A 26,161-nucleotide genomic window follows, 5' to 3' on the forward strand; every position below is an offset into this window, starting at 1 on the left:
AAAATACATAAACCATCATACCAATGTTATTTTGTATTAAAAAAAATCATAAGTCAATTTTTTTAAAAACTTTTTTTTACTCAGTGGAATCCCCACTTGGGTCTTGTTAGGTCATGATTGTCTGATCCCAAGCCGCCACGCTGTGCTCAGTGGCACCGACAACACAGTGCCATTTAGTGGTCAAATATTACACACTGTGGCTTTAAACGATGTGTTTTACAGTTTTATAATACAGTGCGCCTTATATATGGATCAATATTAAGTCGCAAAGCCTTGCAACTAAGGCAAGCAGCCGCCGACTAGATTTTTCCCCGAAGGCGAAGTCGTCCGCGGTGTATGGTGGGATACATACGTTTCATTTCCCAGCCAATGTGTCAATCATCATTTGAATCGATCACTATTGGCTAAAGTTATTCGGAGGTAAAGGAGGCAGATCCTTTTTATCAATTACAGGCTCGCATAGGCTAAAGGGGCAAAACAAAGCCTGCAATTGGCCAAAAAAGATGAATGTGAATAGCAAGTTTGGTTGTCTACGGCATAGAAAAAACATGTTTTACTATTCTGTATTTCTAAATATTTTACTCTCCTGGATTTACTACACTCACGGATATAAGAGGACCTTGGTTGCACATTATTATTGAACGCAACGACTTCGGTGAGCTACTCCGGCTATATCTTTTCACAGTATCTTGTTTCAGAGTGATCTCGATGTTTGTGATGGGTCTTTTTTTAAATCAAACTAAATTCCAAGTGTTTATTGTCATATGCACAGTAAAGTTGCGAGCGAAAAAGAAAATAGAAACTAAGAAATGGTTGGCATTTCTTGCATCCCAAGACTTTAACCTTCCGAATGATATTTGGAACGATGCATTTGAGTGACATCGTATGGACACCGCATCCGCACGTGTCTACGACACGTATTTGCTTCTTTGGAAGCTTTCGGAATGTTAAGGGGGTAATAAGTTTGACTGAACTATCTGACTGTTTTGTCGACATTCCCATTGTAGCGCCTTATAATCCGGTGCACCTTATGTATGGAAGATATAGGACAAAAAAACTATTTTTTTGTGGTGCGCCCTATAACCCGGTGCGCCCTATAGTGCGGAAAATAAAAAAAGATATTGTATCAGCTACATATTCTTTGAGACTGACAAGCATCATAAGGTGGTCCAAATCTTTGCGGAGTGACGATGAAAGCTCATTGTCCATTTGTAAGGACATATGAACCAAGCGAGCATCCTCATCAGCGCGGTTGCGAAGCTGCTTGACCTGTAAAAGGTTTTAAAAAGAAACCCATTCAACTTTAACTTCAAATCGAGTGTCCTAAAGCTTTCACTGTTCCAACAACAAAATAGATTGCTTACCTTCATGGGCATGAGTGCCAGAAAATCTGTAATGAGTGAATGGAGGCGGCGGATGTAAAACTCCTCCTGCAGGAAACTCTCACAATCAAGCAGACCCTCTTTGATGAAAAGGAAGACGTCCCCCAGAACGGCCTGGTCAGCCAGTGCCTCATCTGCTTCGGTGAACTCCAAAAGAGCTGGCCAGAAAAACAAAATGTGATGAATTTAAACTGCGTATTACTCAAAAGAGTATTGTAACAAATCAAAAAATGTTAAGCTAACCTGCACCCTGTGGCAGTTGGGACAGTGCTCTCAGAGAAAGAGCCCAGGTTAGGCGACACAAAGCCTGCAGACCAGGAAGCTTCCATGGCTGGCTCTCCATCAATCGGGTGTGAACATTTGACACATACTCTCTCTCTGTGAACAGCGGTAGTGCCTGCAGCAGATCTAAACAAAGATAAGGAATTGTTTCGTTGTAACCTGTGCAGTCATATAAAAAAATTTGACTTTACTTGACAAAATGAACAGCACACAAAGATTTGTACAGTTCATAATGGTAATTTTTATTAATTATGGGGAATACGACATACATGTTGAATTGTGTACAATATTCCGTCTGTTTTTGCTGTTAATGGGGACCAGAAACAATTACAAAAAGTGAAAATCAGCAGAGTAGTGTCACGCCTGTTTGTTAAACTGTAAATAGTATTTCTAATTATTTTATGGGTTTTTTTCCAACGCACTTTGATTAAAGCCAAATTACAGACAGAGAGAGAAAACAAATATGGAATGGTTTGATCTAATGGCGGCGCCCTCTGTTGGCTGCGGCTGCATCGACTCGCTACAACGGGTCAGGTGTATCGACATTTCGTTCTGTGTACATTGTTACAAAGAATGACAATACAAAGGAAATTATTATTATTATTATTAAAAGGTCAAGTGTTTAAGTCAAGTCAAGTCATTTTATTTGTATAGCCCTTAATCACAAAAAGTCTCAAAGGGCTGCACAGGTTATTGCACAGACTATTATTTCAGACTATTATTACAGCATCCCCTGATCTGAAACCAACATGAGGGCAAGGAAAAACTCAAAAACCTCAACGTGTAAACAACAGCATGTAAATTTTGCTACAAGAGGTAGGAACACATTGGACCTGGCCTACACAAACATCAAAGGTGCATATAAAGCAGCCCCCCGCCCCCACCTTGGCTCATCAGATCACCTTTCTGTTATGCTAATTCCAGCATACAAGCCCCTGCTGACCAGAGAAAAACCTACAGTGAAGCAGGTGAGGGTGTAGTCTGAGGGGGCAATGGAGGCACTACAGGACTGCTTTGATTGCACTGATTGGGACATGTTTAAATCGGCTGCCACTTACAACAACAAAATAAATATAGATGAGTACGCCATTTCTGTGTCAGCCTATATCAGTAAATGCGCAGAAGACGTCAGCAATACCAAAACTATATGCACCCGTGCCAATCAGAAGCCCTGGATGACTGCTGAGATACGCAAACAACTAAAAGTACGGAACCTTGTCTTTAAATCTGGTGACAAGGAGGCGCTGAGATCAGCGAGGGCTAACCTGAACCGTGCTATCAGACTAGCAAAGCGAACGTACAGTCAAAAAATCCAGGAACGTTTCCTCAATAAAACCAACACCAGGGATATGTGGAAAGGCATTCAGGCCATTACCAAATACAAGCCAACCACCGCCCCAGTGCAGGACACTAGCATGGACTTTCTGAATGACCTCAACAAATTCTTTGGAAGGTTCGAGGCACAAAACGGCACCCCTGCAGCGAAAGCGGTTCCAAATCAGGACGAAAGGGCACTCCACCTGGACTCAACCGACGTGAGAAAGACCCTGAGAGGGGTCAACACAAGGAAGGCTCCAGGCCCGGACAACATTCCGGGGCGGGTACTTAGGGAGTGCGCCGATCAGCTGGCTTGTGTACTAACAGACATTTTCAACACCTCGCTAGACCAGGCCAAAGTACCATCATGCTTCAAAATTGCCAACATCATCCCTGTGCCAAAGAAACCCCAGATCTTATCATTCAATGATTACCGGCCCGTTGCACTGACTCCTATCATAATGAAGTGCTTTGAGAGACTGGTTAAAGAGCACATCACCTCCAGTCTCCCCTCCTCATTCGACCCCTTTCAGTTTGCCTACCGGACAAACCGCTCCACCAGGGATGCCATCTCCTCTGCGCTTCACCTGAGCCTGACACACCTAGAGGAGAAGAACACCCATGTGCGGATGCTGTTCCTGGACTTCAGTTCAGCATTCAACACCATCATCCCACAACATCTGGTAGACAAAATGAGACTCCTGGGTTTCAACACCCCCCTGCGGAACTGGCTGCTGGACTTCCTCAGTGACAGACCCCAATCAGTGCGGATAGGTCAGAACATCTCAGATGTCATCTACCTCAGCACGGGCTCCCCCCAAGGCTGTGTCCTGAGCCCCTTGCTGTTCACCTTGATGACACACGACTGCGTCCCTAGGTCCGCCACAAACCACATCGTGAAGTATGCTGACGACACAACAGTGGTGGGCCTCATCAGGGACGACAACGACCTGGCCTACAGAGAGGTGGAGCAGTTGGTTGCCTGGTGCAGGGACAACAGCCTGGTCCTGAATGTTGACAAAACTAAAGAGATCATTGTCGACTTTAGGAAAAACCAGCCCAACCATGCCCCACTTTGCATCAACAACAAGGCTGTGGAGGCTGTCAGCAGTATCAAGTTCCTAGGGGTGCACATTACAAACAAACTCACCTGGTCCGTGAACACTGCATCACTGGTTAAGAGGGCACAGCAGCGCCTGTACTTCCTGCGGAGGATGAGGAGAGCCCACCTGCCCCCACCCTCCCTCATCACATTCTACAGGGGCACCATAGAAAGTATCCTGACCAGCTGTATCTCTGTGTGGTGTGGAGGCTGCAGCGCTACCGACTGGGGTAGTGTGAGGAGGGTAACGAGGACAGCAGAGAAAATAATCGGGACTACACTTCCCTCCATTCAGGACATTGGCCAGAAGCGCTGCCTATCCCATGCTAAAAACATTATCGGGGACCCCTCTCACCCCCATCATGGACTGTTCACTCTGCTAGCCTCTGGGAAGAGGTACTGCAGTGTGCGGTGCAGGACCACCAGGTTCCGTAGTAGTCTAGTCCCCCTGGCCATTAGACTGTTAAATGGTCAATCTAACATATAGTTAACCAAAATCTTAACGGCTACTAATCTGACTTTTTGCACTACTGGCAGTTCTTTATAGCTTGCCACTCCTTGCACATTTGCTCTCTGCACTATTGTACTTACAGCGTTACTGTTACAGTGTTAATGTTACTGTTTACCTGACTTGTTAACCTGAATGCCCATTTTGCACATCTGGTTAGCTACTCCTCTTGCACTATCGGCACTATGGTATGGTAAAATACTATACGTAGCCATAATACAATACAACTTTTACTTATATCTGTACATTCGAGGAAACTGTGCGGGTCAGATGTATCGACATTTCGTTCTGTATACACGTGTACTAGAATGACAATAAAGTAGATCTGAATCTGAATCTGTGAGGAAAATGAAGAAACCTTGAGAAGGGACCAGGCTGCAATGGATGTTGCAAGTACAAATAGTAGAGATATTGATTAATTTTAAATTAGTCGATGATTTCCATTTTTTGGGCGCACCTTGATTAAAGACGATTTACCGATTGAAACAGAGAAAGAACAAATGGTTCCGCAGATGCATCAAATGACAAAAACATTTAGGTGGCGTGACCAAGGGGGGGACACAAACTCTTCTCACCAAGAAGCAGAGAGGAACACAGAGAAGGTGAACAGTTACAATACATTGCAATATGAAAGATGCTAAGATAGGAATTGGTCAATTGTAATCTGCGATCTCCAGTCAAGGGATGCTGTCCAATCGGCTTGAACCTTGGTTGTCTGAAACATTCCTCCATGGAAGGCATAGGCTGGAATTTTTTTCTTTCTAATTGAATAGCCAATCAACTTGAATCTTAGCTGCCCGAGACGATTCTCGGTCGTGTGGGAAGCAATCGTTGGATATTTTTCAAATTTAATTTACTTATTCAAACATGACTTGACTAATTTATTTTCTTCAATTGAATAATTTCAACCTACGAAGGAGTAAAATAACGATAAACTAAGCGCAAAGTCGCGAGGGGGTTTCTCTATGTACTAACACAATTCAAGGTGAAGGTAACATCTGACTTATGACCTGCTCAACCACTGCCAGCAGATGCTTTTCATAATACAAGTCTGACACTGCAGCACATATAGGCCCAGAAATGCAAGCATCGCACTTACACAGGAATGCATCGCAACACACAGTAACTACAGTCTCATCAGCAGATGGGGCTATTGTAATAGATTTCAACCTACGTCCAATCTGAAAACTGGTCCGTTGGAGCTACACCTAAACTGGATGTTATTTGTACATGAACGGTGGAACACTGATTTAGAATTTGCGTATGCACCATAGTTTTCTTGGGGATCACAAGATGCAAAATTGTTACTGTAATTGTGCTATTGCACAGACGCTTCACTACTTACAACCATTCAACTTACGGAAAACGGTAGATCCGAACATTTTTTTCGGGATGACGAAAAATATCCGGACCTTGCTGTAAGTTAGATTTTGATATGTGCACCTTTTTCTGAGTACAGGACAGTAAAATAGTGCTTCTTTCCGCCGCTACTGGCGTGTGGCGCGGTAAGAGGTCACCCAGCATCCACTCAGAAGAAGAATTCAGCTTCCTCTTCCCAGTTTGTGTGTAAACATTCTATACTGCATCTCCAGTGCGCTAAGAACTTTGACATTTTTATTGTTTAATATCTCGTGCATCCATTCAATATGGTTGGTGTAATGTGTAAAGAAGAAGCGAGCCGTTTCATTTGAAAATAAAGTGGAATATAGAAGCTTGATGCTGTAGAGAAAATGGTTGGATCGCTTTTTTCGGGCCGTTTTTACCAGGAAGCATACCTGCCAACTTTTGAAAGTGAGAAAGCCTAGTCGCTAGGGGTCAGGTCAGGTGAGGTGGTGTTGTTCATCTTAGAAATTCTCCATTTCACTTAACTGACTTCAGCACATATTTAAGCAATAAACAAACTAAATTTTTATTCGCTGAATGGCAGTTTCGTTCTCCCACAAGTATATTTTTAGTGATCTTAGAATCAGGAAACATTCTCCTGAATAGCGGTCCCATGTGGTCAGCCATACCGATTGGAACACCATGTTCAATGATCGCTTCAGTAAATAACACTTCAGCATGTATGACGTCCAAAGAATCGGTTGGGGTGACAAAAAAGTGAAGATTTTGCCGCTGGACTTACTGTCATTTGAATTTTATTTGTGTTTTTTCGTTTCCACTTGGTCTTTAACATCGCTAATACCTCCATGACCCACAGAAAAGTCTTGTCTACACCGTGTGCAGTTGGCGTAATTTTCACCTTTTCTCGATGTGATAATTACTCCAGGGAAAGCTTTGGAATATTCTTCACGAAAGCACTGTAATTTTCGTTTCGGTTTCACAATTTTCTGCACTTCTCCGGTAGACTCCATGACCTCTATTCCCGCTGCCAATTATGGTGCTACAATTGAGCTAAAAATAAACCTCGCGCAGTGATATATCAGCACTGCCAGACGACTTGCGGTGCTGATAAAGCTGTTGTTTGAAATGGTACTTTGTCTCCATCTTGCGGTGGAATGTTTTTACGATTTTATTTTTTTTAAAGGGAAAACCGTAGTTTATGTGACCCCAACCGTAACACCGTAGTGGGTTAAAGAAAACCGTACTCATTACGGCAAAACCGGAGTACTTGGCAGGTATGAGGAAGGAGGAAGTCGCCTAACTGTTGAAGCTAATCTTCCAAAGGTAAGTTAAACTTAACTTTATTTATCTTTATAAAGCATATTATTTTGTTAAATGTATATTTTTAGAACAAAACAATATAGGTTACTTATACAAGCCTTAAACATAATTATATAAATCTTAAACATACAAAATATAGCACTGAAGCAACTTACGAACAAATCCACTTATGAACGTTCGTAAGTAGGGCAGCGTCTGTAGCTCATAATCTTGGTACAACGAACTTGGGTGTGCTGAAATGTGCTTTGAAATATAATTAACTTTGGTTATTGTTATTAAATGTACAACTAGGATTGACATGCAACATTATAAACATACATGTAGTTGGTCTGGTTAATATGAACACATTTTTATCTCATAAGTATCAGGTCATAAGAACACTATCCTTTGCCGCCAACATTACATTAGATATTGGAACTTGGACACTTCAACTTTAATTGAGCAAAGTCTTAGTAAAATAATGTTTCTATCAAGCAGCATTGGATTGAAAACAAAGAAATTGCTGCAGCTCCATGGTTGTAAATTTTTGAACAAGAACAAGGTCAGAAAGTACAGTAGAGAAAGCTTATTTAAAAACCTGATCGCTTGGAAGCCTTGCTTTGTGTTTTTACTTTTTATTATTGTCCACCCAAATATGGGAAATAACAAGAACTTGTATCACAAATGTCCTAATTTTTCATAAAAAATACTATCAGAAGCTCTTACCTTCTCTATCTTCAGTGCCTTGCTCAATAAAGCTGACATCCAAACAATACATCAGTGCCATGACTAGAGCCAGATTTACACTATCCAGTGATCCGTCAGCTTGAGCTGATATCGTCTCCAGGTGGCCAATGAGCGCCAAGGTGTCATCTTTAGTCAGGGGCGACTGACATGTCCATGCAAACAGGCTGTCCGCAAGGACCTGCCTACATTCTTTAATCAGGTCTGAAACCTAAAAGTTAAAATTGATGATGGGTATCATAATATCAGTTGATACAATATAAATTACAAAATCAAAGTTTAACCCTGGCGAATAAAGATTATATACCAGTTTGGAGATGCAAAAGGTGGTGAAAAGCAAATTACTTACCGCCTTTCTATGCTTTTCATTGCCCAGGCCTCGCTCCTTCTGCAGACGCTCAAACTCGCGTGTCAGATTGATTTCATTCACCAAGGTCAAGATGCGCCTGGTCAAGCCTTGGCTCATCAGTTCATCCGTGAAATGGGATGTCAAAGACACAAGCTCTTCACTGAGTAAGGTAAAGGTAAAAAAATAAAAGTCAAAACTGTTTAGGAACAAATGCAGTAATTCTGAGCGACCAATCCTGTGCTTGGGGAATGAAATGCCTTGACTGTTAACCAGTAGTTTGTACCTGAGGCCCAGAGTAAAAGTCTTGCCATGACGTGACTGGATAAGTGCGTGCAGGCAGTTGGCAACGCAAAGCTTCCCATCCCAGTAAAGGAGTACTGCCACTAAGCCACGTGTTAAACCTGGAAAGCGGGACTGCTGCTGCTCAGCTGGGTGAGAATCAAATTCAGATGTTAAGTACAATTTATTACAAAAATAGAGAACTTCTATTAAATGTAGAAATATTTCTGATGGAATCAGGGTTGCACAAACCTGCCAACAAAAGCTCTAAAGCTGAAAGCTCTCCAAGGTCGAACAAATCACTAAGGATAAAGGCCTCTGAAAGAAGCTGCTCTGGAAGGAGTCGGGATCCCTGCTGACCCTGAATGGCGATTCCTTCTGTACTGGCTTTCCGCACCATTTCTCTCTGTTCTACACTCTTGGGCTAAAAATGAGAAATAATATGTTATAGACAAACATTTGGGACATTGTAGTGACTACATATGCAATAAAAGAGGTTTCTCACCGGGTTTCGAAAGAGAGACCAAAAGTGCTGTTTGTGTTTTTTCAACTGTAAGTCGAGCAGATGGAAGCTCTCTGGCTGTCTTCTTAACACAGCACCCTCAACTGTCTCCCATAGTTCCTTTAGTGGCCCCCACAGACTGGCTCCTACATGAGAAGCAGTAGTTTCAGAAATCAGGCCACATTAAGGAGTCAATAAAAAATAGTTAACTGTTGGTGCTAATGTATATTTTAATTAAATTAAATGTGTATTGGTCTATGGGAACGCATAAGTGAGAAAGACTTACAACTACAAAAAAATATTTTGTGGAAATAATTATATCGTGTTTTTGGAGTGGTGAGTTTTTTTTTTTTTTTTTTGGTTTGAACAAATTTATTGACACTAAAAACAGAAAACAATCATGACAATCTCAACAGCAATTAAGCACATTCACAATATTATATTCCAATATTACGTTTTTAACAGCAAACACAAAGTGAGGTTTGAACAAACCTTCTCGAAAATCAAACATATTCACAATTTCATTATATAACATCTTTGTTAGTGTCACTAGATCTGTCCAGGCCAAAGTCGATTGTCCTCGGTCTGAACAAATCCACCGACACCAACAGCAGCAAAACACAGCCATCAAGCATATTCACCATTTTTTTGGACAGTAAACTTCGAAGTAAAATGTTATGTTTACACACAAATGTATGGATGAGGGGGAGATGTTTTTAAATGAAGCCGAAGTAAATAAGGGTGCTCAAGTAGACTAAAAACACAAGTACGCATGGAGACGACGTGGATTAGGATGGAAATAATTGAATTCCACCAAAACGTATTAAAATTACTTTTCATTTTGGCCTTGAAGAATTTTATTAATTCCTAACAGCCTACGTTTGATTAACAAGAGAAACTGTCTCGCTACACTAGCCACTTTAGCCTGCTAGCCAAAGCATAGATGATTAAGCACGTTGTTCCTGTCTTTCCAAACTTAGAATACTGCAAACTAATAAATGGACGTGTAATTATATTGTAATTAGATTCGATTTAAATAATTTACCAACAGTCAGGGGAATTCGTTGAGGAATGAAACATACTGAAAATGTTGATCTTACCCGAATTTACCGCCATCTGTACCGCCATGACACAATCCAAAGGGTGTGAAGCAGGTTGCCTGTTTGTGCCAGAATTAAAAAGTTTAAAAAAAGAAAGAAAGAAGAACTTTCAAAAAGTTATTATTTCAGACAATTGAATAAAACTATAATTTTTTTTTCTGTCTGCAAAATAAAAATTTGTCGCACATTATTGTGAAGATGCGTGTTGGAATTATTTCAGGCAGGGTCTTAGGCATTTTTTATGGGAATTGTAGTCCAGTAAAATTACTTGCCGGAAATCTGGACTTTTTGTCTGATAACAAATGACACATTAATAATTGAATAGCCTTTTTTCAAAAATGTTTTTTTTAAACTAAAATCATAGAAAAAAAATCAAACGAGAGTAATAATACCGCAAATGGAACCTCTCTCGTTTTCTCCAGTGTGCCCCTACCGCACTTTTCACGCGTAACACAAACATGTCTGCGGTGACCGCGGTTGGTTCCCATTGAGAATTATTATGCTTTTGTCGTTGTTCATAAGAAGATTTGATAAGATTTGATTGCAAAATGTCAAGAGTAATGAAAGTTTTTCGTACATTGCGAAATCATTGGAAAAAGTCTACGTTTGCTGTGTGTGTTGTAGCTTACGGAAGTCACTGGCTTTATGGGAGCTACTGGTGCGTATTTTTATTGCAGATCAATGTATTTTCTATGCAGATCATAACTTAAAACAGGAGTTGTATCTGAGGTTTGATTTGTTTGATCATTTCAGCGATACTGTTGTGCGAAGAGAGGCTTGTCTCGAAGCAAGGGTAAGTCTAATAATCTCCCTCTTTTGGTGTCCTAACCTTTCTGAAAGCGGGCAGGATTTGGTAAGCTGAAAATGTGTGTGGACCGACTATTTAGTCTTTGAACAGTCTATAATCAGGGTTGGGTAGGGTTACTTTAACTTGATTACTTTAACTTGATTACTTTCAATTACTTTTGGATTACTCCAATACCAAATATGCTAACAAAAGACAAAAGAAACTAAATATGTATAAAATGATGACTCACAACACGTGGTAAGCTTTCTCTTCTGGCTTTGATCTCTTAGATCACCGGCAAAACTAACATAAAATGCGACAGAAACAAAATGAAAATAAATCCAAACAGCTTGCCAACATCATTTTTGCCGTTCCATGCATTCCAAGCCTGCACAAAATTTAGTAATTTTTTTCGTATTTAGTTTCTTTAGTCTTTTATTAGCATATTTGGTATTGGAGTAATCCAAAAGTAATTGAAAGTAATCCAGTTAAAGTAACCCTACCCAACCCTGTCTATAATAAATTCACCCTCCACGAAAGGTTTGCTGTTTTGGCGACCAGAGTTGCGACCTCGTAGCTCGCCTTTGTAGCATTTTCATTTGACTCGCAGGGTATCCTGAAAAGTGCGGTTTTGCTTTTAAAACAGCTTCCAGGTTCTTAGCGTTTTCACAGCGTTTGGATCTGTAAAAGATAGACCGAGTCCTCTTTAAACTCATTGTTTATTTTCAGAACACGATATACAGTGAAGAAAATAAGTATTTAAACACCCTGCTATTTTGCTATTTCTCCCACTTAGAAATCATGGAGGGGTCTGAAATTTTCATTGTAGGTGCACTGTGAGAGATAAACTAAAAAGAAATATCCAGAAATCACAATACATGATTTTTTTAAACGATTTATTCGTGTAATACAGCTGCAAATAAGCATTTGAACACCTGTGTACCATCTAGAATTCTGTCCGCCCATTAGAAGTCTACCTGCATTCCATGTATCATCCTGAATCAGATGCACCTGTTTGAGGTCGTTAGCTGCATGAAGACACCGGTCCACCCCATACAATCAATGAGACTCTAACGTGTAACAGTGTTCATTTTACCTCTGAAAAGTGATGGGTCCCGGGGACTCGCATGCTCAAAAATCTATGGGTCCCAACAGAAATCTATGGGTCCCCAAAATTTAGTGTTATTAAGGTTGAAATTGTAAATCGGCTACAAATATATAATATATTATATATATACTGGACTGTCTCAGAAAATTAGAATATTGTGATAAAGTTCTTTATTTTCTGTAATGCAATTAAAAAAACAAAAATGTCATACATTCTGGATTCATTACACATCAACTGAACTATTTCAAGCCTTTTATTATTTGAATATTGCTGATTTTGGCTTACAGCTGAAAAAAACTCAAAAATCCTATCTCAAAATATTAGAATACTTCCTCAGACCAAGTAAAAAAAATAATTTTATAACGGCAAAACTAAATCAAACATTTGAAAATGTCCATTGATGCACTCAGTACTTGGTTGGGAATCCTTTTGCACGGATTACTGCATCAATCCGGCGTGGCATGGAGGCAATCAGCCTGTGGCATTGCTGAGGTGTTATTGATGCCCAGGATGCTTCGATAGCGGCCTTCAGCTCATTTGCATTTGTAGGTCTGGTGTCTTTCATCTTCTTCTTAACAATACCCCACACATTCTCGATGGGGTTCAGGTCAGGGGAATTAGCAGGCCAATCAAGGACAGTGATGCCATGGTCAGTGCACCAGTTACTGGTGGTTTTGGCACTGTGGGCAGGTGCCAGATCATGCTGGAAAATGAAATACTCATCTCCATAGAGCTTTTCAGCAGATGGAAGCATGTAGTGCTCTAAAATCTCTTGGTACACAGTTGCATTTACTCTGGACTTGATGAAACACAGTGGACCAACACCAGCAGCTGACATGGCTCCCCAAACCATTGCTGACTGTGGGAACTTCACACTGGATTTCAAGCAACTTGGATTTTGCTCCTCTCCAGCCTTTCTCCAGACTCTGGCGCCTTGACTTCCAAATGAAATGCAAAACTTGCTTTCGTCTGAAAAGAGGACTTTGGACCACTCTGCAACTGTCCAGTGCTTCTTCTCCATAGCCCAAGTCAGACGCTTCTTCCGTTGTCTTGAGTTCAGAAGTGGCTTGACCATGGAAATACGGCTATTGTAGCCCATTTCCCGGACACGTCTGTGAACTGTGGCTTTTGATACCTGGACTCCAGCTTCAGCCCACTGTCTTTGAAGCTCCCTCAAATTCTGGAAGCGGCTCTTCTTCACAATTTTGTTAAGGCTGCGGTCATCTCTCTTGGTTGTGCAGCGTTTCCGGCCACATTTTTCCCTTCCAACAGACTTTTTGTGGATATGCTTTGAAACTGCACTCTGTGAACAGCCTGCTCTTTGAGAAATTTCTTTTTGTGTCTTACCCTCCTGATGGAGGGTATCAATGATGGTCCTCTGGACAGCAGTCAGATCAGCAGTGATTTAGTTTACTGAACCAAGCTGAGTGTTTTTAAGGCTCAGGAAACCCTCGCAAGGTGTTTCGAGTTAATTAGATGATTCAGGTGATTAGTTGAATAGCCTACTTGTATACTTTTTCATGAAATTCTAATATTTTGAGATAGGATTTTTGAGTTTTCTTAGGCTGTAAGCCAAATTCAGCAATATTAAAATAATAAAAGGCTTGAAATAGTTCAGTTGATGTGTAATGAATCCAGAATGTATGACATTTTTGTTTTTTTAATTGCATTACAGAAAATAAAGAACTTTATCACAATATTCTAATTTTCTGAGACAGTCCAGTATATATATATATATATATATATATATATATATATACATATATACATATTATAATATATAATATAAATCTATATATTCATTCAGTTTTAATCATCACAGTTTATTGGTAATACAAATCAGTTACCACTTCAAGATTTTTCAGTTCACAACAATATTTAATTATTTTTATTGTACATTATATAAAATAATATTGCTGAAATAATTATATTACTGTATTTTCCGCACTATAAGGCGCACCGGGTTACAGGACGCACCCCCAAAAAAAAGTTTTTGGTCCTATATTTTCCATACATAAGGCGCACCGGATTATAAGGCGCTACAATGGGAACGTCGACAAAACAGTCAGATAGTTCAGTCAAACTTATTACCCCCTTAACATTCCGAAAGCTTGCAAAGAAGCAAATACGTGTCTTAAACATGTACGGAAACGGTGTCTCTACGATGTCACCAATCACTCAAATGCATCGTTCCAAATATCATTCGGAAGGTTAAAGTCCTGGGATTCAAGAAATGCCAAACATTTATTAGTTTCCATTTTATTTTTTGCTGGCAACTGTGTGGACAGCAAAGTAAAAATTTTATTGTGCAGGGAAAAGGGGTTCTTTACTGTTCATATGACAATAAACACTTTGAATTGAATTTAGTTTAAAAATAGACTCATCACAGAAACATCAAGATCGTTCTAAAACAAGATACCAGTAAAATATAAAGCCACATAGCTCACCTAAGTTCTCTTGCAGCCATCACGTTCAATAATGATACGTAACCATGGTCTTCTTACAACCGTGAGTGTAGTAAATCCAGGAGAGTAAAATATTTACAAATACAGAATAGTAAAAAATGTTTTCTCTATGCGGTAGTGCAACCCAACATGTGAATCACATTCATCTTTTTCGGCCAATTGCAAGCTTTGTTTCGCCCCTTTAGCCTATGCAAGCCTGTAAATGATAAAAAGGATCGCCCCCTTTACCTCCGAATAACTTTAGCCAATAGTGACTGATTCAAATGATGATTGACACATTGGTTAGGAAATGAAACGCCGGTATACAGTGCATCCGGAAAGTATTCACAGCGCTTCACTTTTCCCACATTTTGTTACGTTACAGCCTCATTCCAAATTGTATTAATTTAATCTCTTATCTCAAAATTCTACACAAAATACTTCATTATGACAATGTGAAAAAGTTTTTTTTTTTTTACTTTTTTTGAATTTATTAGAAATAGAAAACTAAGAAATCACATTTACATAAGTATTCACAGCCTTTGCCATGAAGCTCAAAATTGAGCTCAGGTCCATCTTTTTTCCACTGATCATCCTTGAGATCATTCTACAGCTTAATTGGAGTCCACCTGCAGTAAATTTAGTTGATTGGACATGATTTGGAAAGGCACACACCTGTCTATATAAGGTCCCACAGTTGAGTGTGCATGTCAGAGCACAAACACCAAGCATGAAGTCAAAAGAACTGTCTGTAGACTTGCGAAACAGGATTGTCTTGAGGCACAAATCTGGGGAAGGATACAGAAAAAATTCTGCTGCTTTGAAGGTCCCAATGAGCACAGTGGCCTCCATTTTTTGTAAATGGAAGACATTTGGAACCACCAGGACTCTTCCTAGAGCTGGCCGGCCTTCTAAACTGAGCGATCGGGGAAGAAGGGCCTTAGTCAGGGAGGTGACCAAGAACCCGATGGTCACTCTGTCAGAGCTCCAGTGTTCCTCTGTGGAGAGAGGAGTGCCTTCCAGAAGGACAACCATCTCTGCAGCAATCCACCAATCAGGCCTGTATGGTAGAGTGGCCAGACGAAAGCCACTCCTTAGTAAAAGGAACATGGAAGCCCGTCTGGACTTTGCCAAAAAGCACCTGAATGACTCTCAGACTATGAGAAACAAAATTCTCTGGTCTGATAAGACAAAGATTGAACTCTTTGGTGTGAATACCAGGCGCCATGTTTGGAGGAAACCAGGCACCGCTCATCACCAGGCCAATACCATCCCTACAGTGAAGCATGGTGGTGGCAGCATCATGTTGTGGGGATGTTTTTCAGCAGCAGGAACTGGCAGACTAGTCAGGATAGAAGGAAAAATGAATGCAGCAATATATAGAGATATCCTGGATGAAAACCTGCTCTAGAGCGCTCTTGACCTCAGGCTGGGGAAAAGGCTCATTTTTCAGCAGGACAACGACCCAAAGCACACAGCCAAGATCTCAAAAGATTGGCTTCAGAACCACTCCGTGAATTTCCTGGAGTGGCCCAGCCAGAGTCCAGACTTGAATCCGATCGAACATCTCTGGAGAGATCTGAAAATGGCTGTGCAAAAACGTCTCCCATCCAACCTGATTGAGCTTGAGACTTATTGCAAAGAAGAATGGGCAAAACTGCCTAAAGATAGGTGTGCTAAACTTGTGGGATCATATTCAAAAAGACTTAAGGCTGTATTTGCTGCCAAAGGTGGATCAACAAAGTATTAAGCAAAGGCTGTGAATACTTATGTAAATGTGATTTCTTAGTTTTCTATTTTTAATAAATTCAAAAAAAGTAAAAAAAAAATAACTTTTTCACATTGTCATAACGGAGTATTTTGTGTAGAATTTTGAGATTTGGAATGAGGCTGTAACATAACAAAATGCGGAAAAAGTGAAGCGCTGTGAATACTTTCCGGATTCACTGTATAAATCCCAGCATACACCGCGGACTACTTCGCCTTCGGGGGGAAATCTAGGGTGCGGCTGCTTGCCTTAGTTGCAAGACTTTGCGACTTAATATTGATCCATATATAAGGCGCACTGTATTATATGGCGCATGGTCAGCTTTTGAAAAAAATAAAGGCTTTTAGGTGCGCCTTAAAGTGCGGAAAATACGGTAATCTATATTTTCATTCAGTTTTAATCATCACAGTTGATTGGTAATACAAAGCAGTTATCACTTCAGATTTTTCAGTTCAAGTTCACAAAAATATTGTACATTATACAAAATAATATTGCTCAAATACTAGTCTATATACCGTAAATTCCGGACTATAAGCCGCTACTTTTTTCCCAAACGTTCAACCCTGCGGCTTATTCAGTGATGCGGCCAATTTATGTAATTTTTCTAACAGCCGCCAGTGGCGCTCGAGTACAAAAGGTAAGATTTAGGGTTAGGAACACTGCAACAACATACCCTCATCATGCAAATTGCGAAGAGAAAGGCACATGACGCAGCTTTCAAGCTAAACTCAATCGAGCAGTCCGATAGAGAAGGAAACAGAGCTACTGTACGTAAATTTTACTTTGCGAGCGTCTTGCTAGCGTGTTTCTGAATAAGGGAGCGTGTGACGACGTCTATATGACAAAGTCTCTTTCCCCTACCGGGTAAGACGACTTTGAAGACGTCGTTACAAGGAGGAAGATGAGAATGGTGTACCGTGGTCATTACAGGTACCGTATGTTTTTCTTAACATACCAACTTACTGTTTTGCGAGCGTGTTGCTAGTAGCGTTTTGCTACCCTTCACAGGCACGGTTTGGGATGAAAGTTAAAATATTATGATTAAAGCTTTGAAAACTCTCTCGGTGTACCTTCTTTCTTTGTAAATATGTGTAACCATGCATAATATGTATTTGCAACTGTATATTTTTGTAATGTATTTATTTTAGAAACTTACAAAGCAGTTATCACTTCAGATTTTTCAGTTCATATATTCTTTGTGGTTTGCTGTCCCGCCACAGTTGTAATGCCTTCTCAAGGTCCAATCCATTACCATCCTCCCCATAGCGTAACCAGGAACATAATTTAGTCCATTTTTGGCAGAAAATTCCTTTTCTTGCTAGGAGTATTCTTTTGTTTATTTTCTTTCGTCGAATCGTTCACTTCAACACACGTGTTTTCATTGCTTGCGCGATCTTCTGAAGAATTTCTCCGCCGTTTTTCCGTGCCGGAATTATTGCAGTGTTATCACTTTCTGCATTATGTTTTTACTTATTACTGACACTAAAGAAATTACCAATTTTGTGTTGATTTTCATCTAATACTAACTGTTTTTTCGGAGTCAAACTTAACCTTCACCTTCCCTCTAGATAGATAGATAGATAGATAGATACTTTGTTCATCCCCGAAGGGAAATTCACATTTCCAGCAGCATCCCTGAGCTGAGAACAATCGAGAACAATCGAAAATAACACGGGAGCTGCTGGAGTGGCTGTCATTCGTGACGGCGCCGGAAGAAAAGATTCAATTTGAATCATGTACAAACAAACAAACAATTGAATCATGTACAAACAAACAAATAGGCTAATAAAAGACAAAAGGAACCAAATAAGATTACAATTACTAAATTTTGTGCAGGCTTGGGGAGTAACGGAATCCACGGAATGGCAAAAATGATGTTGGCAAGCTGTTTGGATTGATTTTCATTTGGTTTCTGTCGCATTTTACTGGAGATCAAAGAGATCAAAGCCAGGAGAGAAAGCTTACCACGTGTTGTGAGTCACAATTTTTATTCCTATTTGGTTTCTTTTGTACGACAACCACCAAAACAATGACATAATCTCGAAGCAACGAGATCTCGTTTGTCGAGATCGGCGTGCAGACGAAAACTCGAACCGCGAGACCAAAACAACAATGGCGTATCTGCCTGACGAAAAGTTTGGTGAGCGGTAAATCTTTGTTTAAAAAAAAAAAGTAATCGGGTAATAATGACAATTCTGTGTCACAAAAGTTGCGTCCCGGGGACGCACGTTGATTTGACACTATGCGTCCCCAGCAAAAATGACGCGGGCAAATGAGAACACTGTTGTAACATGGCGAAGACCAAAGAGCTGTCCAAAGACACCAGAGACAAAATTGTACTCCTCCTGAAGGCTGGAAAGGGCTATGACGCAATTGCCAAGGAGTTTTGTGTAAAAAGGTCCACTGTTGGAGGAATCATTAGAAAATGGAAGAAGCTAAACATGACAGCCAATTTCAATCGGAGTGGAGCCCCATAGAAGATATCACCTCGTGGGGTCTCAATGATTCTAAGAAGGGTGAGGAATCAGGCCGGAACTACACAACATGAGTCCGCAATGATCTGAAAAGATCTGGGACCACCGTTTCCAACGTTACTGTAGGTAATACACTTGACGTCATGATATGACCAAAATTAAACATTTTGGTTATAATTCCACTATGAGTGTTTGGAGGAAGAAGAATGAAGAGTACAATCCAAAGAACATCCCTACGGTGAAGGGGTGGGGTGGTAACCTTATGCTTTGGGGTGTTTTTCTGCGCATGGGACAGGACGAGTGCACTGCATTAAAGAGAAGATGACCGGGGCCGTGTATTGTGAGGTTTTGGGAAACAACCTCCTTCTCACAGTCAGAGCGTTATAGATGTGTCATGGCTGGGTCTTCCAACAAGACAACTACCTGACGTACACAGCCAGGAAAACCAAGGTGTGGCTCAGTAAGAAGCATATCAAGGTTGTAGAATGGCCCAGCCAGTCTCCTGACCTGAACCCAATCGAAAATCTTTGGAGGGAGCTCAAACTCCTGTGTTTCTAGGCGACAGCCCAGAAACCTGACTGATCTAGAGAAGATCTGTGTGGAGGAGTGGGCCAAGATCCTTCTTGCAGTGTGTGCAGGCGCAGACACTACAGGAAACGTTTCACCTCTGTAATAGCAAACAAAGGCTACTCTACCAAATATTAACATTAATTTTCTCAGGTGTTCCAATACTCATTTGCAGATGTATGACAAAAATAAATTGTTGTTCCTTGCCCGCATGCTGTTTTAAGATCAGGTAATTGTGCAATTGTGTAATTGTAATCCTGTGCAGTCCTTTGAGACATTTTTGTGATTAAGGGCTATATAAATAAATGTGACTTGACTTAAAAAATCATGCATTGTGATATCTGGATTTTTCTTTTTAGTTTATCCCTCACAGTGGACATGCATCTACGTTGAAAATTTTAGACCCCTCCATGATTCCCAAGTGGGAGAAATAGCAAAACAGCAGGGTGTTCAAATACTTATTTTCCTCACTAGCTTCTTACACTCAGTTACAAACATCTCCCAGACTCTGTGTACCGTAATCACTCGTCTGCTGCGCAGGCACAAACCATTACGAAATATGACACTATCCATTTAGTTTTTAGTAGTGGGCATGTTTCACCTGGCAGTTCATCTTAATTTCATATTTTATTAAAAAAACGGAGTCTCTTGGCAAATTAGGCAGACGCCGTTGTTTTGAGTTTTGGTAAAAAAAAAATACTCCAATTTCCACTTGTCCTGTTGTCCCGGGAGTGGCGGCCCACACAGTCAACTTTCCTTTTGTATTTACAGTCGTCATTTTGGGGTTGGCTAAAATTTTCACAGAAATCCAAGGGCAAGGTGGCCATCGGCCTACCTTCTGCCAGCATCTGGTAAAAATGTCATATATTTGTTTTTGGTTGAGATTATTTTATTTTGTGGTGTAAAGTAGGCTACTTTTAGTTGTGTATTTCTCATACTCCTATGCTATGAAATCAACGTGTTTAACCTGTTTTTCTATTTTCAATATGCAAGTAATCTTCACACACACACACCCATATAGTCACATTTTCAAAGATCTACGTTTTCACTCTAATTGCATTGTTTTTAATAGTTTTTCATGTTAACTATTGTATATAATGTAATATGTATGCGGGACTCCATCCGTTCACTGCGCATGTGCGACCTTTCAATAAACCACGCCTACTGACCCGGATGTTGTTGTTGTTGAGACACTCAAGGCGCCCAAGGTAATCCTTAGTAGCGCTAGACCCGCTCGTGGGAGGCTCCGTAGTTCTCCGAAGGAGAGGGGGCTGCGACTGTCCTGTGCCGCCAGGCCTGGCGGGGTGTGACCCAAGCATACGAAGCCTCTGAAGTCCTTAGTGTCGTGTAATACACTCCCCTTCCTGCGGTGTCGCTGTATACTAATGCGCAGCCTTGTACTTGTGCTTGAGAACTACCGAAGAAGAAGTGAAGTAAACACTCTATGAATGTACCGTCCGTGCCTGTCTCTGAATCCTACTACAACCCTACTACATACACAACATATTGGCGACGAGGATGACTTGGATCGGAATCTCACAACCCCTTGCTTTGCTTGAAACCCCGGGTGAGCCTACGATGTTGTACACCACGTGGATTCAGATGTTCGAAAATTACCTGCTAGCATTGACTGCTAACGAAATGCCAGACAAACGAAAACGCGCACTACTGCTGCACTGTTTAGGCACAGAAGGGCAGAGAATTTTTCTTTCCCTTCCCGACACTGGCACTTCTTACAAATTCGCCTGTGATGCGCTAGAAACTTTCTTTGTACCGAAGATTAATGTCGTTGCTCAGCGTACCAAGTTCCGTCGGCGTGCTCAGAGACCGGGCGAGACCACTGCTCAGTTCATTGCCGCATTGAGGGAATTAATTGCGAACTGTGACTTTGGCACGTTTGCTGATGATATGATTAGGGATCAATTCATTGAGAAGATGTCCTCTTCGAGAATCAGGGAACGCTTGCTGTTGGAAACGGACTTAAAACTTGACAAAGCGATCGCTATTGCTACACAAATCGAATCCGCTATGTCAGAAGCTAATGCTATTGCTCCTGTGCACGTGCCCGACAGTCCTGTAAAGCTTGTGCAACAAAGAGATAAAGGGAATCAGAGCAGTACGCATACACAGCGCTCGAGAGATAAAAGGAATCAACACAAAACCTGCTACCGTTGTGGCTCCAACTCTCATCTAGCAAATGACCCCAAATGCCCTGCTAAAAATGCAAAATGCAACCAATGTGAAAAAATTGGACATTTTAAGTAAAGTTTGCCGCAGCTCAATTCCTACTCGATCAGTGAGAGAAGTTACTGTCCCAGAACTTACTGTGTGTCATGTAGCCCCTACAGCTGCAGTCCCAAAGCGCCTTACGTGTACAGTTGCTCTCCGTGCGAATGATGAACAGTCTATTACTACTGACCTGCTTGTGGACACTGGTTCAGCAGTCTCAATTCTGCCAGAGAGAATTTACAGACAATCATTCATGCACTTGCCTCTCTCAAAGCCTACTGTACGTCTGGTGACCTACATGAAGAAGCCAATTCCAGTGTTGGGCTGTCTTCAACTTACTGCTACATAGTGCAACCAGAGTGCACATACTGATTTCTACATAGTTCCTGACGGGACTCCACTACTGGGAATGGACCGGTTCACTGCACTTCGCCTCCACATACAAGATGGGCAGATTACAACACCTGCTGCATCGGAGATGAGTCACTCTGTCAACACTACAAATGCTTTAGGCGTTGCTACAGGTTTTATACACAAAGTTAAAGTGCGTGCAGACGTCCCTCCAGTCCAGCAAAAGCTACGCAGACTCCCATATGCCGTGCGTGACAAGGTGTCGGAGGAGCTGACGAAATTGGAAACTGATGGCATCATCGAGAGAGTCGACGCGTCCGCCTGGGTGTCGCCTCTGGTGGTCGTGAGCAAGAAAACAGGTGGCCTTTGTGTGTGTGTGGACTTACGTGAACCAAACAAGGCTGTGGTGATCGACAGTCACCTGCTGCCACACATTGAGGAGGTGTTCACTGAGCTTCGTGGCGCTACAATGTTTTCCACGATTGACCTACAAAATGCATACCACCAAGTGCAGCTACATCCAAGCAGCAGAGATCTTACAGCGTTTATAACACAAGATGGACTGTTTCGTTTCACACGAGTGCCTTTCGGCCTGGCATCAGCACCCAGTGCCTTTCAACGCATGATGTCTCAGATCCTGGCTGGTCAAAAGGGTGTACAGTGCTATTAGGACGACATCATTGTCAGTGGAGAGACGCCTGAAATACATGACGCCAGATTGAACGCCGTCCTCAAACGTTTACAGGAGAGTGGGCTGAAGCTCAATGCTGCAAAATGCCACTTCAGAAAAACAGAGTTGTCCTTCCTTGGGCATCTCATATCTGCCTCTGGTCTACATCCAGATCCTGGCCATGTACGGGCTGTGGTTAAAGCTCCCCCTCCACACGACGCTCAATCTCTGTGATCTTTCCTAGGCCTGACTGCGTGGTAATCAAAGTTCATCCCCAACTACGCCATGCTTGTGGAACCTCTCCGTGCTCTACTCAGACAGTCTGCTACATTTCACTGGTCTAAAGAGGCGCAAGCGAACATTTCCAAAGTGAAGGAGATCATCACTACTAGCTCTGCACTCGCCTTGTTCGACCCTTCCCTGCCAACTGTCGTGACAACAGATGCATCAGACTATGGCATCGTTGCTGCGTTGACACAAATGAAAGGTGACATAGAACAGACCATTGCATTTGCTTCCAGGACGCTGACTGCATGCGAGCGAAATTACTCAACAGTCGAAAAAGAGGCTTTGACATGCGTCTGGGCGACTGAAAAGTGGCGTACTTATCTCTGGGGCCGTCACTTCACTTTACGGACTGATCATAGCCCTTTGACCACTCTACTCACAACCAAAGGCCTTGGACGTGCAGGCATGAGAATAGCTCGCTGGTCTGCTCGACTGCTGTGTTTTAACTACACAATCTAATACAAACCGGGACATGAGAATGTTACTGCAGATTGCTTGTCACGTTTGCCTCTCCCCATCACAGACGACCACGAGGAGATGGAGTTGGAGATGGTGGCTGCTGTGTCTCCTGATTTTGCTGCAGTCACTGCTGATGAGCTCTCCAGTGCGTGTGAGGAATGTCCAGTGCTACAGAGAGTGCGACACTACATGCAGAAGGGATGGCCTCGTACTGCAAAAGGCCTTGACCCCATCATCGTGCCATACTTCTGTGTGCAAAATGAGCTTGCCTTGCAGAACAGTGTCATTGTGCATGGCACTCATCGTGTTGTGATAACACAACAGCTACAGGAAAAAATGATCCAACTTGCTCATGCTACACACCAAGGGATAGTTCACACAAAACAAAGACTGAGATACTTGTACTGGTGGCCTGGAATGGAGTCTCACGTTGAGCTCGCCATCAAATCATGCACCACCTGCTTGCAGCATGACAAAACAGCAACCACACGTACTGCCCCATTACAGCCTGTGCCTACCCCAACTGCTGCCTGGGAAAAGGTTGCTGTGGACATTGTTGGTCCTATTCACTCTGCGCCTGCTGATTGCCGCTTCGCCATCACCCTCATTGACTATTACAGCCGATGGCCTGAGATTGCCTTCTGCTCAAATGTTACGTCTGCCTCTGTTATGACTTTTCTTTCCATTGTGTTTAGCAGAGAAGGTAATCCACAGGAAATTGTTACTGACAATGGCCCTCAGTTTGTGTCGACCGAGTTTGAAGCATTCCTTAGTGACACGAACATCACACACCGTCGCAGCTCTGTGTACTACCCACAGGCCAACGGTGAAATTGAGCGTTTCAACAGAGTCTTCAAGGACTGTCTACAAACAGCCAACATCGAAGGTAAACCACTGAAAGCCTTCTTCACTGAGTTTTTACACACTTACAGAGCCACACCACATGCCGTGACATCAGTATCCCCCGCTGAACTGTTGCATGGTAGACCACTGAATACAAAGCTTCACATCACAGGTCTTCACTCCATGCGTCCCACTGCTGACAAAGGCAATATGCTACAAAACATACAAAACAAACAACGGAAGTCCAAACGATACACCGACAAAATCACCCAGCTTCCAGATTGGCTCTGCGGTTCCCATCCGCAAACCTGGAATCATTGCCAAAGGACACTCAAAGTTCACCAAGCCACTGACAGTGGTAGCCCAAAAGGGTCCAGCCACTTATCTGCTGTCTGATGGAAAGGTGTGGAATGCTTTCCACCTTGCCCATTCTTCCACCTGTGCTGCTGCTTCAGCACCACCTCCTGCTGATGCTGATTCTTGCCTCCTGCCAAGCGACCAAGGTGCTGAGCCACCTGAACCTGAAACTGAAACTGTGCCCTCACCACATCCCTCTCCGAGTGCACCGAGAATACGACATGCTCCTGCATGGCTTCAAGATTACGTGACTTAAAAAAAAAAAGATACAGAAAGATGTGGTGATGTTTAAAAAAAAAAAAAAAAAAAAAAAGACATGATGAATGTTCATTGTTTTAAAAATTGTCATGTTTGTTTATGATGTGATCTTCATACAGTCTGCTTACGTTTACAAGGTTTACACACTTTTGCTTACCAATATTGACAGTATAGTTCCTTACATTATTGCTTACCTTTGATAAATATTTACCTCTAATCTGGTAATGAATATTGAAATGTATGTTTTCTATAAGCTCATACTTACCGAAGAGTTATTGCGTATTTCAGATTAATGCTACGGTTTGTGTCCTATCCTAACAAAAAGGGAATATGTGGTGTCGTGTAATACACTCCCCTTCCTGTGGTGTCGCTGTATACTCATGCGCAGCCTTGTACTTGTGCTTGAGAACTACCGAAGAAGAAGTGAAGTAAACACTCTATGAATGTACCGTCCGTGCCTGTCTCTGAATCCTACTACAACCCTACTACATACACAACACTTAGTACGTTTGGACAGGCCAGTGCATGATTTATGGAAGCCCCGTGGGCAGGTAGTACAGGTGATTGGGGTGTGGTCGCAGCGAATGGTTTGAAAGCACCTTTGGCATTTGGACTGGGGGCCAGGGTTGCTCTCGAAGTCGCCCGCCCTAAGAAGAACAGAGAGAGGAGAGTAGAAGAGATAAAGAGAGGGACAGATAGAGAGAAAGACAGACAGACAGAGTAAAATGCAAAAAAGGGGAAATGAGAGTGAGAGAGGTGGGGAGAGAGTAGGGAAGAGAGGGATAGAGAAAATGAGAGACAAGAGTGAAAAGGGGGAAAGGAGAAAAGGAGAGACAAAGAAGGAGAGAGGACCAAGAAAGATAGAAAGAGCGAGTCTGAGTGGATTGAGTTGGATTCGTAAGGTTCCCCCGGGAGAGAGCCCTTCGCAGGACACCACGGGAAGGTTCCTAGTTTTTGTCCTGCCCCGGATGTTGTCAGTACGGCCTGGGCGACCAAGCAAGATGGCTGCCAGGCTGGGCTCACTACATTTGCGCAGTAGTTTTCAACTAAAATAAATGTCTCTGCCTGAATATTTTTGCCAGCAATGGGGTTATATTAATATATAACTTTGACATCTGGTCAACATAACTGATGGTTCATATATTGTCAATTCTATAACAAAGGCCACTGGCCAGACTTTGGACATGTCTGATCAATACACTTATTGTAAACAAAAGACTTAAATAACATTTTATTTGATTGATTTTAGGAATTTGGGCGGCAGTTGATAGCGCCTAATGAGCGTCTGAAAAGGGCTACCGTGATCCTGAACCCTGCAGCTTGTAAGGGGTGAGGAACTATCTAATATAT

General features: G+C 41.9%; 2 protein-coding genes across 4 annotated transcripts in view; one reads left to right on the forward strand and one right to left on the reverse strand.

Moving 5' to 3' along the window:
• nup205 (nucleoporin 205) overlaps positions 1 to 10,262 on the reverse strand; it is a 46,634-nt gene extending 36,372 nt beyond the window's left edge. For both annotated transcript variants that reach the window (XM_088341059.1, XM_088341058.1), the window contains exons 1-9: positions 10,209 to 10,262; positions 9,112 to 9,254; positions 8,859 to 9,030; positions 8,611 to 8,755; positions 8,328 to 8,487; positions 7,961 to 8,189; positions 1,626 to 1,790; positions 1,365 to 1,540; positions 1,153 to 1,269 (exon numbers count right to left, since the gene is read on the reverse strand). In XM_088341059.1, the coding sequence (XP_088197185.1) occupies positions 1,153 to 1,269; positions 1,365 to 1,540; positions 1,626 to 1,790; positions 7,961 to 8,189; positions 8,328 to 8,487; positions 8,611 to 8,755; positions 8,859 to 9,030; positions 9,112 to 9,254; positions 10,209 to 10,236 (1,335 nt within the window). In that variant the 5' untranslated portion in view covers positions 10,237 to 10,262. The remainder of the gene's footprint in view (positions 1 to 1,152; positions 1,270 to 1,364; positions 1,541 to 1,625; positions 1,791 to 7,960; positions 8,190 to 8,327; positions 8,488 to 8,610; positions 8,756 to 8,858; positions 9,031 to 9,111; positions 9,255 to 10,208) is intronic.
• A 362-nt stretch (positions 10,263 to 10,624) lies between these two features.
• agk (acylglycerol kinase) overlaps positions 10,625 to 26,161 on the forward strand; it is a 32,749-nt gene continuing 17,212 nt past the window's right edge. Inside the window, exons 1-3 of one of the 2 annotated variants that reach the window (XM_088341063.1) lie at positions 10,625 to 10,866; positions 10,962 to 11,001; positions 26,061 to 26,140. In XM_088341063.1, coding sequence (XP_088197189.1) covers positions 10,757 to 10,866; positions 10,962 to 11,001; positions 26,061 to 26,140 — 230 coding nt within the window. In that variant the 5' untranslated portion in view covers positions 10,625 to 10,756. The remainder of the gene's footprint in view (positions 10,867 to 10,961; positions 11,002 to 26,060; positions 26,141 to 26,161) is intronic. The other variant, XM_088341064.1, reaches the window with a different exon arrangement.

The sequence above is a fragment of the Urocampus carinirostris genome, chromosome 7, assembly GCF_059441175.1.
Source record: "Urocampus carinirostris isolate Australia breed hairy pipefish chromosome 7, RoL_Ucar_1.0, whole genome shotgun sequence".
NCBI lineage: Eukaryota > Metazoa > Chordata > Actinopteri > Syngnathiformes > Syngnathidae > Urocampus > Urocampus carinirostris.